The sequence below is a fragment of the Cervus elaphus genome, chromosome 23, assembly GCF_910594005.1.
Source record: "Cervus elaphus chromosome 23, mCerEla1.1, whole genome shotgun sequence".
In the NCBI taxonomy this organism is placed as follows: Eukaryota; Metazoa; Chordata; class Mammalia; order Artiodactyla; family Cervidae; genus Cervus; species Cervus elaphus.
Window position 1 is genome coordinate 54,493,954 of NC_057837.1, and position 15,979 is coordinate 54,509,932.

The 15,979-nt window shown below is 60.4% G+C and overlaps 1 protein-coding gene across 2 annotated transcripts; it reads left to right on the plus strand.

Moving 5' to 3' along the window:
- The first annotated feature begins 4,181 nt into the window (after positions 1-4,181).
- On the plus strand, positions 4,182-10,321 carry LOC122681573. Of its 2 annotated transcripts, XM_043883799.1 has the most exons (3): positions 4,182-4,313; positions 4,742-5,134; positions 9,588-10,321. In XM_043883799.1, exons 1-3 carry the CDS (start codon positions 4,238-4,240, stop codon positions 9,788-9,790), a joined length of 672 nt encoding a protein of 223 aa, XP_043739734.1. In that variant the 5' UTR covers positions 4,182-4,237; the 3' UTR covers positions 9,791-10,321. The 2 variants fall into 2 exon arrangements, 1 of the variants encoding a protein (XP_043739734.1); XR_006337030.1 differs by lacking the exons at positions 4,182-4,313; positions 4,742-5,134 and adding an exon at positions 5,333-5,523.
- Positions 10,322-15,979: the final 5,658 nt, after the last annotated feature.

Consider the following 15,979-nt stretch of genomic DNA (forward strand, 5'->3'; position numbering starts at 1 on the left):
AAAAGACCCTCTGGGCAGAGCACAGGCACTGCTCCCACAGGTCTCCCCCATCCTTCGCAGAGAAAGGCCCAAAGACTCCACCCAGAGGAACGCCAGCCTCGCTTGAGGGCCCGTCCCCAACTCCTCCCCTGGAAAACCAAGAGATGGAGCTTATACAGAAAATACAGCCTCATCAGCATGGCTGGGGGCAGCAGGACTGGGCAAGGGGCTCTCGCCAGGAGGGCCCTCTGGTGCCCCTTTCTAATTCGGCAGGTAAGAGACCCGCCACGATTTACAGCTGAGAAGGCCAAGGCTCTCTCTGCCTGCAAACTCTCTAGTTTTACTGCTCAGTCAAACCTAATTCCAAAACACTAATGCTTTTATTTAAACACCACATCCTGCAATAAAGGCTTAATGTGCAGCGGGACGCATGGAGGGGAAGAGAGCGCGTGTCTGTGGCCAGCCTCGAAGGCTGCACCCGGCTGCTTCCCTCCCTGCGGCCGGAGCTGGAAGCCGTAGGCAGAGATGACCTTCCCAGGATTCAGGGCGCTGACCCCTTCTGGCAAGGTCATCTTCCTTTTGGCCCCGGCGGCCAGAAGGAAGGCAGTGCCAAGGACAGTCCCACCTCCCACGGTGGATGCCAGCAGAGTCAGGAGTGAGGATACTTGAAAACTGGGAAGGGACCCTGGACCCTCAAATATAGTCAGCTCCCCAGGAAGCAGTGGCCACAGGTGAGCTTGGAACTGCCCATACCTCCTTGTCCCCAGCTCCTTGAGGAGCCTTAGCGGCTTACAGAACCTGGCTACCCCTAGACCTTTACAGCAGCTGGAGAAGGAGGCCAGCTCACTCCTCCTCTCCACCCCACCCCCCACCCAAGGGCCAAATTCCTGCCAAAGGTCAGGGTGCAGGAGGGGCCAGGGCACCTGCCATGGGCCTGGGCAGCAGTGCCAGGGAGGGCAGGAAAGAGGTGACGCACGCTTTGGAAAAATAGCCCCGAGGCCGTGGAGGACGTGCCCTGGGCAGGCTGCAGATGCCACCACTCCAAGAGCCAGATACTGACAGGGACACCCCTCCTCCCACAGCGGCCCGGCCCCACCACCTGCCCCCAGAGCCTGCTGCCCTTTGCCTCGCCAGAGAAGGTTCTGTGCTGCAGAGACAGCCTTCAGAACTGGACACAGCATGCCCCCAGTGCCTGGGCGCTCACGGTCCAGCCATGAGACCCAGAGGACATCACCCCAGCCCCTGTTCTGCCTGGGACCTGGCTGGTGCAGGACAGGTGGGTTGGGTCCTGGCCTGCACCACACTGGCCAGCATGACCCCACCGTCCTTCAAACAGCAAAGCGCTTTCAGCCAGAGTTGCTGAAAATCAGAGAGCAGCGTGGGGCCTGGGGGTCAGAGTGGGACCCAGGCCCCAGGAGGGGCTCGAGTTGCCTGGTTCAGACCCTGGTCTCCTGTCTTATGCATCACAGGTGCCCCAGAAATGCTGGGCCAGGGTGTCTCAGAGGAGGGAGTGTGGCCTGGAGCTGGGGAGGCTGAGCCACATGGTGCTCTCACCGTTGCCTCGCAGACGGCCTGACAGCAAAGACCGAGTGTCTCTCCCTGAAAAAGCCCCTCGCACGTGGCCACCCAACCCCTTCCCTCCTAGGCAGCTGGCCCATCCTTCCTGGAACAGGTTACTCTGCTTCTCCTCTGAGCAGTTTCATGCCTGCATCTCACAAACAGCCCCTTCTGCTGGCAAAGGCCCCTTCCAGGGTGGCAACAAGTGATGCCCCAGAGCTACTGGCGCCCCTGCACCCCCAGCCCCTACATGCCCCCCAGTGGACCCCATGCCTGCCACAGGCCGCCTCCCCTCTGCCGCAGTCAGCACGTTGAATATTTAATGTCTGGTGAACGCTTCCACCTGCTGACACAGGCAAAGTGACAGAACAATACCGGCCGGGGACAGGCCGGCCACTGACGCCCAGGCAGCCTGCCACAGAGGCCCGGCCGGCCACAGCTGCCCGTCTGTCTGTCCCCTGGGCGGCCCCATGGGCGCGCTGCCCCCTTCCTCCAGCGAGAGAGTTCCCGACCTGAAATACATACTTCTTTACATTCCATAGCTTAGCAGGTCCATATGGGCACATAAAGAAGTATGTTTCCCAAGCAGGTAGTCCAGCGGGCATGGCTGTGGGCGCAGGAAGGGCCCCCCGAGAAGCTGCCCCGGACCCTGGAGCCAGCACACCCCGCCCTGCATCCCCACGGCCCCCCTGACCCGGCCCTCCCCTCTCTCCCCCACTGTCTCTTTCACACTCTCTCTCTCTGTCACACACACACACACACACACAGTCAGGAAGGGCAGACATAGACAATGTATCTCTAAAGTCTCAGGACTCCCTTGATCACCACACATCTGTTTAGTTTTGCATCAGTGACACAAGAAAGGACCCAGAATGCCACCTCTCACCCTTGGTCCAGGAAGGATGAGCCATTCCCTCCTCCTGCCGGCACCTCCCCTCCACCTAAGCCCCACCATCCTGGCCAAGTGCACGTGGCGGGGGAACTGCATGAAGGGACAGCGCTTGGGAAGACCCCGCCACGGGTGGCCAGGTAGCAGGGTAGTCAGAGCCAGCATAGAGCCGTCACCCCTGGCCACAGATGACCAAGAAGCAGGCAGGCCTTACCTGGGCAGCAGCTGGGCAGCTTCCTGGGCGGGTCCCTGGTGATTCGGCCTCCCAAGAGCCAGTGCCCGAGAGCAGGGCTCGGGCCCCGTCTCTGAAGACATGCATGAGAAAGGCAGTTGCAGGTGGACCTCGCGTCCCCAGAGGGTGGCTGGAAGCTGCTAGGATGGGGCCCAGGCCGTGGCCAGCTCCCTCAGTGCCTTGGTCTGGCCACAGAGCAGACGCCCAGCCCGGTGAGGGACTGGTGCCGGCTTGGCCTCCCTGCACTGACCGCCGCCTCCGCCGACACCCTCCCTCATCCCTTGCTCTCTTCTTCACCCGTTCTCTCCCCTCCCCCCAACTCCTGGCACATCACCACCTAAACCGTTGCTTGTGCCGGTGGCGGGTGGCTCCCACGGGCTCCCAGGGTGGCCGGCCCTCACCTGGCTCTTTGTGGCCTGTGCCCAGCCTCCGCCAGGCCTGATCAATACCAATTTACAGTCAAATGCAGGGGCCGCCTTCCTGTTAATGAATTTCCCCGGTGCTCACCGCTTCTAATGAACCCGTTAAACAGGGTTTAAGTAAACTTAGCAAGCGGCCAACTAAGCACTTTGGAATACTTAATTGTATCGATATTGTTTTCCACAGCATTTCAAAATTTCTCTGTGATGGAAAGCAGAGGCCCCTCCTCCCCACCACCTTCCATGGCCACCACGAAGCCAGGAGTCAGAAAACCACAGGGGTCTGAAGCAGGGTAATGGGACCTTGGGGCCAGTCCCCATGCAGGAAGGGGAGCCACCCCAGCCCAAGCCGGCATTGGGAGGACAGAGGAGCAGCAGGAGACAGGGCCCCGCTGTGGCCAGGTAAGGCCATGGGTAAAAAGTAGAACTTGGAAGGAGGGTGTCACTGACTGCTCGACACTCCTTTGGGGTGGGGAGACAGACCAGGTGCAGATACACAGAGTCTGCCCATTGGGCCCAGGTCCTGTGTGGCTAGGAACTGATCCCTGCCTGAGGACAAGGCCCTGGACCTGAGTGGACTTGTAATTCTCCTTTCATTAGCAAGACAAGGTCCAGGGTTACCCTGCCCGCCCTTCCCCATGGGGCAGCCTGGCCATCACCATGTGGATGGGTGCAGAGAGGGTTCCAGCATTGCTGCCACCCGGGGCAGGGCCGTGTCTGCAGAGCCTGCATCGGGCAGAAGAATCTGAGCGATTTCTCAAGTCCCTGAGCTTGGCAGCCACTCTGGGCACAGCAGAGCTGGAGTTCATGGGGGTGGGGGTGTGATCAGGGCTCCAAGGGGCACCCCACTAAAAGCAGAGCGCTACCCGGCAGAAAGACACAGAGGAACAATGTCCCACTTCTGTGCGCTCTTGCCATTTGTCATCCTCAGGGAACCAAGGATAGAAAAGGACAACTAAGACCGTTGCTCCAGCCCCCACTTCTCCTCAAGCCCCCCGGGGGTGGAGGGCGCCCTTGAGAGAAGCTCGAATGATACCTGGTGTCTGAAGTCCAAGTTTCCAGGCTACCCTCTGACAAATGAGGCCTCAGAGACTGGGAGGTGTGGCCAAGGCTCAGGTCTAGGATCGCCCCTCCGACCCCCATTCCCAGGCGTTCATATGGATGGTGTCTGGAGGTCAGGGGAAAGCTGGGGGCCTCAAGGAGCAGGAGAGTCACCCGAGGTCCAGCCAGAGCCCTGGTGAGTTTCTATCCATTCAAAAATGAACCACAGCCACTTTTCAAGAAGTTTCCTGTCTCAACAGAAAAGGACCACCTCCAAGGGGACCACGGAGGGCAGTGTGCTGGCCCGGCCCTGTGCCAAGTCCAGCCCTTCAGCTGTGAATGCTCCCAGCCCCCAGCCAGGTGGAGGTCGCTCTCTCTGGCAGAGACCACCGGCTGCTCCCTTCCAGCCCCGTCTCCACCCACGTGTGCCCCTGCTGTACACGCCCAGCACAGGGACCCTCCCTACCCTGACCCTGGCTATGAGAGCCGCCAAAGTCCAGAGTCCCCTCCTGGGGCAGCCTCACCACAGGCCCGGCTCCGGGACCCCTGCCCCCAGCATCTCCACAGCCGCAAGTTCCGAGGGAAGTTTCGCCACATCCCCACCCGAGCCACGCTTTGTTGCAGGTCAGTCACGCCTTCCCCTCAGACCCCGCGGCCCCCACCGCAGCACCTCGACCCTCGTGCACCCCGGCAGTGACTGCAGGCACCGCTTCCTTGCAAAACGCCCGCATGTCAAAGTTCTCGCATCGCGGTTGGACGCGCCCTCCCGGCCCTGCTGTCTGCTGGCTCTGCAGTTTTCCAAATGCGGACGATGCCACGAGCCAAGAGAAAACTCCGAAGCACCCCCAGCTGGAGCCACGCGGCGCCGGCACCATGGCTTCCCCCTCGCCGCGGGCACACCCCCACCACGGCCGCCGGCAAGTTTGCGGGGGGCCGGGCGGGCTGAGTGGGACTCACCGCGGAGCCCCTCCGGCCGGGCTGGCGACGGCGGCCGTGGGCGCAGGGTCGCGGCTCCCGGTACGGTGCGCCCCGTGCGGCTCCCAGAGAGATGGTGCTGCAGCCGCGGCAGCCCATCCTTCTCCCCGAGCCAATCGCGAGCGCAGGGGTGGGGGAGGCCCGGCTCCCGACTCGTCCGCACTTGGGGGGCGGGGGTGGGGGGAGCGGAGAGAAAGAAGACACCAGGCACCCCTTCTCCGCACCCTTGCCCTTCCCCCAGCCCTCCTGCAGCAGCGAAGACTTAGCAGGGAGGGAGATCTTGAGAGAGAGAGAGAGGGAGAGAGAAGGGAGGCGCAGGGTGGCAGGCTCTGCGGAGTTAGGGAGCGACCTCTCAGCCCGCACACCTTGAGCCTCCCTGCCTGGGCTGTGTCTGCAGGACGCTTCCGCACCCCGGCCGGGGTCAGCGCAAGGTAGAGGTCAGGTGAACAAAAGGGGACGGTCTGGCGGGTGTGCAGGCTCACGCAGGCAAAGCCGGCCGCACGCGAGACCCACACAGCCAGGGGGAGGGGAGGGGAGGGGAGGGCTGACCCGAGGGGCCAGAGCGGGCGTGGGCCCCCCCCTCGGATCAGGAGCCGGCCTCACCTTTGCAGTCCTTATATACCCAGCCAAGCATCCCAAACACGCGCCCCGGCCAAGTGGCCCCTCGGGCTGTGCTCTCTGACCATATTTAGTCAAGCAGGGGAAAAAATAGCCTGTCAGCTGGGCCGCGGCTGGCCGGCCACCGGGAACAGGGTGGGAGCGCCAGCGCCATTGACTGCCGGTCCCGGGGCCCAGGCTGCCGGCCGGCCGCCGCCCCTACCGGCCCCTCCCCATGGGCCTCCCACTGGAGGTCCCTGCCCTGCCATCCCCCCTGCTATTTTTAGCCCAGCCCAGTGCAGAGGCGACTGGCGGCAGCGGGCAACCACACAGCCCGCCCCAAGGGGTGCCCTGGGGAGACCCCAGCGGCCCCAGGGCACAGGCAGGCAGCAGGCCTGCCACCTCCTCCCATCCTGGGCCCCGGGGGGCTGTGCCCACCTGTGCCCCCTCCACTTGGCCCTGTTGCCCAGAGTTGGGGCCCACATCAGGTGATAAGGGAGCTGCCGGGTTTCCAGAGGCTCCTAGGCCAACCCCATGAGACGACAGGTCACCTTGGACAGCGAGCAGGAGATGTGCTTCCACACTGCATCCCAGGCTGCAGCCAAGGGTGCATGTGAGCAGGGCACCCCAGATCCGTCCACACACCGTGACATGTGGGCACCCCCACCCTGGGCACAGTGAGCTGGCTGTGTGCCGGGCACAGCCTGCAGGCACCATCCTCTCAGGGCCAGATGCAAAGATCCCCTGCCATGTGTGGGCCGGGCAGGTCTCCTCTCATCCTGGGGTCCCCCAGGACCAGGAGAGCAGACGGCATTAACAGGGTGGACCCACTTCCCCAAAGGTCAGGTGCAGGATTCACACGGGAGGGGGAGGGGCAGTCAGCATCACTGTCCCCAGAGTCCTGACCAGGGCATGGGGCGCAGGAGGACCCTGCCCGCAGAAAGCCATGTCCCCTGAACCTTGCAGGCCTGGCCCAGCCAGGAATGTGGGGGTGTCTGTGCCCCTCAGAGTGGGCTCCCCTGTGCCCATCCCCCACGACACCCCAGGCCAGGACTCGGAGTGCAGGGTCCAGTCTTGGGCCCGGGTTGTGGTGAGGATGTTCTCTGTGGATCACCTGGGGATCCAGCCTGTCTCTCATGGAATGTCCCGGGCAGGGAAGGCGTGGCTGCATACCCCAGCAGTGCCGCAGAGGGACATGTAGCAAGAGCAGGGCTAGGAAGTAGCAGGGGTGGGGCAGGGGGACCACACTCCCAGGAAGTGCCCAGCCAAGGGCCCTCTGTTAGCTCTGAGCAGGGGTGGCAGGGTTGGGGTGGGGGGGGATCACAGAGGTTGAGCAGGAGCATCAGGCAGCCAGGGACTCCTGACTGCGTCTGATTGGGGGTGAGGCAGGCCTATCCCCAAGGCGACCCTGTGAGTGATGCTTCAAGCAGTAAGGGCGGGAGGGTGTGGGGCTGGCGCTGCTAATCACCTAACCACCCCTAATCACCTCCTCGTGGCAGCTGGCCCTACCGGGACAGAGCAAGGGCTCTCCTCCCAGGAGAAGGGCTAAGTGTGGGTGGTCGGTCCCAGGGGCCCACAGACGATAGAGCACTCTGTTCACTTAACCATATCACCAGCATCCACGGCTATTCCAGAAGCTTCTCTGGGGATTATCTCCTAATCTTCAAAGCACCCCTAAGAGGCAGGCATCCTGTTGTCCCCACTTTGCTGGGCAGGGACAGGGCTCAGAGGGGGAGCTGACTTGCCCGAGGACACACAGCAGGGGGCAGAGCCGGGCAGCGTCCTGCAGGCTGGTTGCTCTCCAGTCCTGCACCTTCCAGAGCCCCTCAGTGGGGCAGTAAAGACAGACCCAGCCTGCCTCGGACGCCAAGCATGGGAGACACACGGAAGGCCTTCCTCCTAGTGGTTCTCAGGAAGGCCGCAGATGACACGATGGCATTTTCCACGTGAGGATGGATAAACAGTGGCCAGAGAGTCCGGAGGCCCACCTCCCACCCTCGTTCATTCCCCAATAAGGATGTGTGGCTCACCCACCGTGGCCAAGTGGGCTGGCCATGCATGTCCAGTGGAAATTCTGCCGAGGCCGGATGTGCTGTGCTCACCCACGGGGCCACATGTGGCTGCTGAGATCTTGTAGTGGGGCTGGTGTAGCTGCAGACCTGAGTCTTAGATTTGATGTCATTTAATTAACTTTAGTTTCAGTAGCCGCCTGTGAGCAGCATCTGCTGTGTTGAGCGGCAGGTAGGAGAGAAGATGGAGAAGGAAGCGGGAGTTCTAGGATGCACAGAGGAAGCAGTTCGGGGAATGGATGGGCTTGTAGATCAGAGGTCAGGGGAGGCCTCTGTGGGTGATGGACAGGAGCCCGTGGATGTGAGAAGTGTCTAGGTGGGAACACCCACACAGAGGGCATTAGGAGGGCAGAGACAGTAGTGGGTGAAGGGTGAAGGGACCCATGGCCGGGCTGGGCAAAGGCTGGTGCTCATGTGGGAGTAGTGCTGCAGGGGTCAGGGTTGAGCTGCCATGAGACCCAGGCCACCAGGACAGATGCTCCCCAGCGAGGCTGAGGTCCAGCAGGGAGAGGCGCTCAGGTTGTGGCCAGACCTTGAGTTTGTCCACAAGACCTGCTGACCGAGGGGAGGTGAGCAGTCCCTGGGGCATAGGGTGCTTCTCCCAGGAAGGTGGGAGGAGAGGAAAGGGTGGGTGGGGCCTCTGCCTGGTGGGAGGGGCCTCTACCCCAGCAGCTTGGAATCCCACTCCCTCCCCTCCCCCACCCCCCTTCCTCCCCCACCTCCCACTGTCTCCTCCCACCCCTGGTGATGCAGGAGGCACCTGAGTGGCCGTGAGGGGTGGGGGGGCTCCCTCCTCAGAGCCTGTTGTACATCTCAGAGGGGTCCCTGGGATTGGTCTGGGGGAGCATCTCCTGGTAAGGAGCTCCTGTAATCTGGGTAACTGGAGGCAGGGGCAGTTTCTGGGTCCTTCGCCCCTCACCCCTGGAGCTGGGCAAGGAGGGGAGTGGTGGGTAGTGGCTGCTGGAGAGCAGTGATTTCCTGGAAGCACGAGGACAGTAATGGAGCCTGGGCGGCCCCCGGGAGCAGTGGCTGCTGGCTGAAAGTGTTTCCTGAAGCTCTGTCCCTGGGGGCGTGGGGCGGAGCTGGGGCTAGGGGTGTGGGGTGAGGGGCCTCAGGGAGGGGGGCTGGGCAGGCAGCCCTTGTTTGCATCCCTCCATCTGCCAGCCTGGAAAGAGAGGAGCTGCTGAAGCTGGGAGACCCCAGCAGAGCTGCCGGAGCCTGATTCCAGGCTCACTGAGAGACCCTCGGGTACCTGGGCAGGATGAGACAGGAAGAGACCACTCTGACCTCCGAGTCTCAGCTTCCTGGTCTGTGAAGTGGGGCCATGGCCGCTCCTGGGCGGTGATGAGGCTGGTATGGACAGAGCCCCTGGCCGAGGCCCAGTCAAGAAGACCCCCCCCCCCCCACCAGACAGCATCATGGTCTCCCTCACCAGCGGAGCTGAGGGATGGATGAATGAATGACGCATTCAGGGATCAACTGACACCTCCACCACTAGGCAGCATGTGTGGGGAGTGGGGCAGACGGCTGGACACAGGTCAGTGTGCATTCAGCTTTGGGGTGGAGGTGAGGCTGAGGTGTTATTTGGAGTGGCGGGAGACAAGGCCAAGCCAGTGCCCTTGAAGCCACAGTCAGAGGGGGGAAGACCCTCACTCATGTCTGGGAACCCACCTCCCCAGGAGGCATCCAGAGCCATTCCGAGCATCAGTCCTCAGTCAACTGTGTTCCCTCTGACAAGACCTTGCTCCTGCTCACTCATTCTTCCCCAAATCTTTAAACAGAACAAAATAAAACCTAGATTTTATCTTAAAATTTCACTGTACTTTCAGACAACAGCAAACACATTCTCTGCGATGGCTTCTCCGCTAAGATGAGCCCAGTTTTACCCATCAGAGCCCCTGAGCCGTCGACGTCGTCCTGCGGAGGTGACCTCAGCATCACCGGTCACCAGAACAATGACCGCAGCGGGACACCGCCTCACACCGCCGGGACGGCTGGAAACAACAGGAGCCCCAAACCGGAAAATAATTAGTGTTGCTGTTGTCAGTGAGGATATGGCGAAATTTGAACCTCCAGTGTTGCTGATGAGACGGTAACACGGTGTGGCTGCCTTGGAGAATGGTCAGGGAGTGCCTCAAAAATCAAACCATCATGCCAGCAACCCCGCTCCTCGGAGCATGCCCCCACCCCGATGACGGGGACCTAAGCAGACCCTCGCACTGGAGCACACACAGCAGCTGAAGGGGGCCCAGAGCTGGCTACCCATGGATGGACAAACCCACACGGGTCACACCACGCACACACCTGGGAGACGCGGTACTGACTGAACCACACGGGCCACCTCAGCAGGAGGAGCCACAGAGGTGGAGCAGACAGAGGATGCCGGGGCCAGGGGACAGGAGAGCAACCACCTGATGGGAACCCGGCCCTCTTCCCAGGGAGGGGAACATTCTGGAACCAGAGAGAGGTAGCAGTGATGGTGCCAAATGCCAGGAAACTGTTCACTATAAAATAGCTCATTTGATGTTATGTGGAGTTCACCCCAATTAAAAAACAACAAAAAGATAAGTGGCACTCAGGGTTCACCCCACCTCCTCTCCCCACTGACCCCACCACCTGGACACGGGCAAACCCCCAGGCTGTGAAGACCACGTTTCTGCTCTCCTGGGGACCTGAATGATGGAGAGGGTATCCCCAGCTTCACCTCTCTCAACACCCCGGCACCTGCCTCCAGTTGGGCAGGGGACAGGAATGGGGAGGGGAGGAGGGAAGGGGGAGGGGAGAAGGGGGAGCAGGGAGGGGAGGAGGGGGAGGGACAGAAGGGTCAGGAGTGGGGATGGGAGGGGCACAGCTGCTGCCCTTCGGGCTAAGGACGGCCGCAGTAGCAGACTTCGGAGGGATGTCATGTTGCCCAGTCCCGTCTGCCACTGGAATAGTCCCTGTGGGGTGGACAGGATAAAGCCACTCCCCAAAGAGGCCCACATCCCGTCCCCAGAACCTGTGGACACAGCTGTCCCCCTGCCTCGGTGGCAGGACCACAGACTGGGAGGCACAGAGCGGCTCCTAAAGCAACTAGGGTGTCTGCGCTCCATGCATGTCTGCCTGCAGGACTTCTCAGAGCCTTTATGAGACCAGGGCCAGCGTGTGCTGTGAGTCCCAGAGCCCAGCCTCTGCTCACCCACACCTCACCACCCTGGCACACATAGGCACACAGCATCTGGAGGGGCTTGGAGGAGGTGGTGAATGGAAGGGAAGACCATGACGCAGAACCTGGTGTGGAATGTCCATGGTGGGGGGGAGGACCATGAGGTCCTGGTGCCAGACCTCAGTGCCCAGACCCTCAAATGTTCACATGTGCACAGGCCAATGCACAGGCCAGTGCGTCCACACACACATGCATGCACGTGAGCACACGCACACAGCAAAACAAATGTGCATACATTACCATAATGGCAGTGGGAAAACCACCCTGACAGCTCGTAAAGAAAGTGATATTTCACTGCCGTGATGTCAGCAGAGAGCAGTTTGTTTCCAGAGACATCCTCCCCCCAAGAATGGTGACAGCCTCACCGTCATGGAGACGCAGGGTGCTTCAGGGACCTGACCACGGCGCCGCTGCAGGTCCCCAAGGGTTAGTGCAGCTTTGGGTCAGCAGGGCCTGCCCCACCTTGAGCTCCCACTAGATCAGAGCTCCAGGGAGGGGTAAAGGAGGGCCCTAAGGGCAAGTGGCATTGGAGGGGAGGGGTGTTGGGGGTCCAGGCTGAGCTCCGAGCCCTCAGGGGTCACCCCCAGTTCTGAGGACAGAGACTGGCTTCTTACTCCACCTCCCTCTCCTCTCTGTCCCCCCATCTCAGTGTGTGTTCCAGAGGTGACAAGGGCTTCTCCACCCTCAGAAGCCTCCCCCTGGGGAGGACTCACACAGACCTGTCCTAGAAGAAAATGGGCTCTCAGTAAGTAGACACCACGGAAGATGGGCCAGGCTGGGTGGCTCTGGGTCCCACCCCCGAGTCCTGACCCTGTGCCCCACTCCTTCTTCCCAGATGCACCCACAGAGGGGTCCCCACCACCTGGTTGCCCTCAGCATCGCCCCTGAGGGCAGAGCTGACCTCCTGCTTCCATCCCTAGCTAGTCCTGCAGGGAATGGGGGGCAGGAAGCCGTGGAAGGGGGCTGTTGGGTCCCTTCACACACTGCATCCATTGGCCCTTGGGAAGGTGTTTTTCTGGGTCAAGGAACAGACTCCTATTTCCAGGGAGAAAGAAGCCCCTGATCATAAAGATGGGGCAGGGTGGGGAGGTCCAGGAGCCATTTCTGGTTGCATTTGAAGTCCGGCCTTAAACGTGGACGCTCATCACAGCAGAAAGCTTTCCTGGCTCTTGCGCAGATGCAGCCATCAGAACAAGCTGTGAAACAAGGGGATCACGGCTCTGCAGGTGGGTCCCGGCACCCCACAGAGGAACCGGCAGCTGGCCGCCTTCCTTCCACGGGCCACCTGCCCTTTCTTGGGGCTCCTACCTCGTCATGGTCATCTCACAGTTGTCCCAGTCACTTCAGCCCCTGCTGAGGGCTGTGGGAGGCCAGGCAGGAGGGCTCAGAATGTTCCAGAATGACATGGACTTGGTGGCCAAGGAACCCAGGAAATTGGGGGTGGGCTGTGCACAGGCAGGCTCTGGGGAGAAGGGGAAGGGTCCCAGATGAGCACGCCCATCATCTATCCTGTGCTTGCAAGCAGAGCCAACTCAGTTTCCAACCCCTGCCCCCCACCACAGCCACTCCCCTCTGAGGGGCCTGAGTTGCTGTGGGCACATAGTGTGGGTCGGGCAGGAATGCTCTGGTCCAGCTCTCTGCTGAGGAAGCCCTTCTCACTGCAGTTGACACCTCCCTCCTGTTTCTCAGCCAAGCAGAGTTTCCCGTCCTTCACATGACAGAGGAGCCGGCTTCAGACCTACCAAGTGTGGGAATTGATAGAAACAGGCATTTAGACCACTGACTTGCAAACCCTTTTAGCCCCCAAATCATTTCCCCTTGATAATGTTGGACAGTGGGACAGAATGTCCATCAGGTGGGTGATGCACAGGCTCCAAAACGTGTTAGGTGCCTGGACACTCCCTCCCCACTGTCCCTTCCCACCACTGTGGGCAAACACAGGGTGATGGCTGGGGGCACCTGTCCCCTGCCCCTCCCTCCTCCAGGGCTCAGAGAACTTCTCCTCCCCAGGTAGACCGCAGGTCTCTGGCTCTGCCCTGGAGAGGTCGAGGGGTGTCATTGCTCAGTGGATGCAGGCAGGGCCTCCCCAGGGGTCCTGAGAACATCCACAGAGCCCCTAGCGCCCCATTCACACCAGATCTTCTCATTAAGGCTTCTGGGGGAGGGGTTACTTCCTGCCACTGGCTAGCCATCCCAGGAACCCTGAGACAAAGGGTGTCCGGGGGTGTTGACCCAAGAAGATCTCAGCCACAATTAGCTGGGTCCCTTGTCACTGCCCCCTAAATGTTCATTCTACGACTGTTGTGAAAGTGCTTAAAAAAAGACAAGCAAAGCCTAACTCCAGAGACTGAGCAGCTGCCCGCATGCGGGCTGCCATGCCAATCCCACTGCTGATGGGGTGACACAGTTGCCACCCAGTGGCTTCTCAGGGTCCACGTGGGTAGGCACTCTCTGGGTTTTTGCTTAATTTGGGACATTTTTTTTTCATTCCCTGCGTGTAACATTTATAAATGTCACAGTGTGCCCGGGATGTGCTATACCGGAGGCGTGTCCTCTGCAAGGCTGCTGGGCCCTGCAGCTCCAGACTCAAGGGGGCCCTCCTGCTCCCACTGGGAGCTGGCTCTGCAGACTGGCCTCCACACCCCAAGGCCAGAGCTCCCGCCCGCTCGCCCAGGTTGTTACGGCCCATCTTGACCCACTAGGGCTGATGGAAAAAAGGGGTTCCAGCCCATCCCCAGGGCCCCCGAGCCACTCAGATCCGTGTCATACTGGGCACCCCAGTAATGGCGAGCTTCTCAGCCTGGCTGACAGCTGGTCCCATGGTGCTGGTGACAGTGACAGGTCTTCCCTATCTGCCCTGCTCCAACCCCGGCCCGAGGCCCAGCTCCTCATTAACACAGCCCCCTCCTGGCCCTGCAGGCTGGTCTTGCACCAGCCCCGGGCCAGCCATAGGGGGAAGCAGACATTCCTGGGGTAGGCAAGGGCCACAGCCTGGCCTAGAGAGAGGGTAGGGTGACCCACCTGCACTGCCGGGATCTGGGCTCCCACTGACCGAACCCCCGGAAGAGGACGTACTGCGTGCACCCGCTGTGTGTGCGCTCATGTGGCTGCATTGGCCGGGACATTCTCTCATGGAATTCTCTCTCCTTCTTCACCCTAAGTGTCAGACGCCAGACCCACCAGTTCTGTCCCAGAAACATTCCTAAGCCTCCGTAGTGACAGAAACTCGTGGGCTGGGGTGGGGACAGCCACACTCAGGGTCCCTGGTGGGGGGGGGCAGGGGGCTTTTGCTTTCTTTCTTTGTTTCTTTACTTATTTTTGCCTGTGCTGGGTCTTCATTGCTGCACACAGGCTTTCTCTAGTTGCGGCAGGTGGGGGCTACTGTTCGTTGAGGTGTGAGGGTTTTTCCCTCCGGTGGCTTCTGTTGTCACAGAGCAGGGCCTCTAGGGTGAATGGGCCCTATAGTTGTGGCACATGGGCTTGGGTGCTCTGCAGCATTTGGGATCTTCCCAGACCAGGGATCGAACCCATGTCCCCTGCATTGGCATGAGGACTCTTAACCACTGGACCACCAAGGAAGCTCCCTCCTTTTTCTTTCTTGACAGAGCAGTTTCCCTGTAGCAGGTGAGTTGATGGTGAGAAGCAGGGCCCTGACAGGAGCCGTCCACTTAACAAATGGAACTTGCTCAGCCCTGATGGATGGCTTTGCCGGCTCGTAAAACTCCAGAGGAAGTCGAATTCGGGTTCTCAAAACCTTGGAGATACTCCGTGAATTTATTATGTGATCTGATAAATTATTGAATCCCAGTCCTCGCAGATCTGGAACAGGCCTGGCAGGCAGGGGTGACACTCTGAGTCCTGAGGGTCCAGGGGACTCATGGGCTGAGAGTTACGGTTCCCCAAGAAACGCTCTTCTGGTAACTTGGGCTGGAAATCCCAAATCCCAGGGAAGCTTTCCCGAGGCCACAGGGAAGCTAAGCCTGAGAGCCCTTCAGGGTGGTCTTTGGGACTCTCTGTGACTCTCGGCCTGGGGTCTCAGGTATTTCACTGGCCAGCCCTCTCTGGAGAACTTCTCCAATTTCTTTTGAAAATGAGCCTGTGGGAGGCAGCATCCTTGCTGCATCGTCCCCCCAACCCTGGTATGTGGGTAGGACCAGCCACTGTGATAGGGACTCATTCCCAAGATTAAGATGTTGCTCTTTCAACTATAAGTTCATGAGAAGGAATATTCTGCAGGGTGGGCCAGGCCTAATCAGGTGAGTCCTTTAAAAGGAGAAGCATCAGAAAGGCGCTGTCCTGCTAGCCTCAGAGAAGGAACCAACAGCCAGGTCGTGACCTGCCCTTGGGGGGCCACATGGCAAGAGTCTGTGGGCGACCCTTGGCCCATAGCCACAGACAACCTGGGACTGACAGGAATGAATCCTGCCACAACTTCAAGGAGCCTAGAAGAGACCTCAGCCTCAGCCACACCTGCTTTCAGCCCAGGGAGACCCTGAGCAGAGGAACCACACTGGGCTGCTGAGCCTCAGGGACTGTGAGACGATAACTGGGTGGTCATCTGTCCACAGAGCAGAAAATGGACACAAAACTGAATCTTAAACTGTAAAACGTAGGACACAGTTCAAGTTGCATCCATGGGGGAACATGCACAGCTGGTCTCTGCGTCCTCAGCCCCTTTCATCTCCCTGGGGCTGCTGGCTGTGTTGAGAAGGATGCCAAGGTGCACCAGGCTCCATGGAAAGGGCATGGCTAGGCAGGGATGCCCTGTGGGTGATGGCATATGGGCCCTATATCCAGGCCTGGCTGGACTGAAGGCTCACAGTTGGAAGAGTTGTATGGGAGTCTGCTGCAGAGATTTCCCCAGCAGGTGCTTCCTCCCACCCCCACCCCAGGACGGGAAAAGAAGAGCAGATCCCAGGTATCTCTGGATCTGGCTCTGTCACTGAGGTGATGGACAGTCAATTCTGTGTCCTGCTCCAAGCTGGGAACCATGGGTGCTGCTGGCCCCATCCAGGG

What these genes read in the sequence shown, in the direction of transcription:
- LOC122681573 (XM_043883799.1), top strand. Translation starts at nt 4,238, where the DNA reads ATGGTGTCTGGAGGTCAGGGGAAAGCTGGGGGCCTCAAGGAGCAGGAG. An exon ending in GAGGTCCAGCCAGAGCCCTG is followed by an intron (nt 4,314 to 4,741) that starts GTGAGTTTCTAT and finishes GCTTTGTTGCAG; the next exon opens with GTCAGTCACGCCTTCCCCTC. An exon ending in GCGCAGGGTCGCGGCTCCCG is followed by an intron (nt 5,135 to 9,587) that starts GTACGGTGCGCC and finishes CTGTACTTTCAG; the next exon opens with ACAACAGCAAACACATTCTC.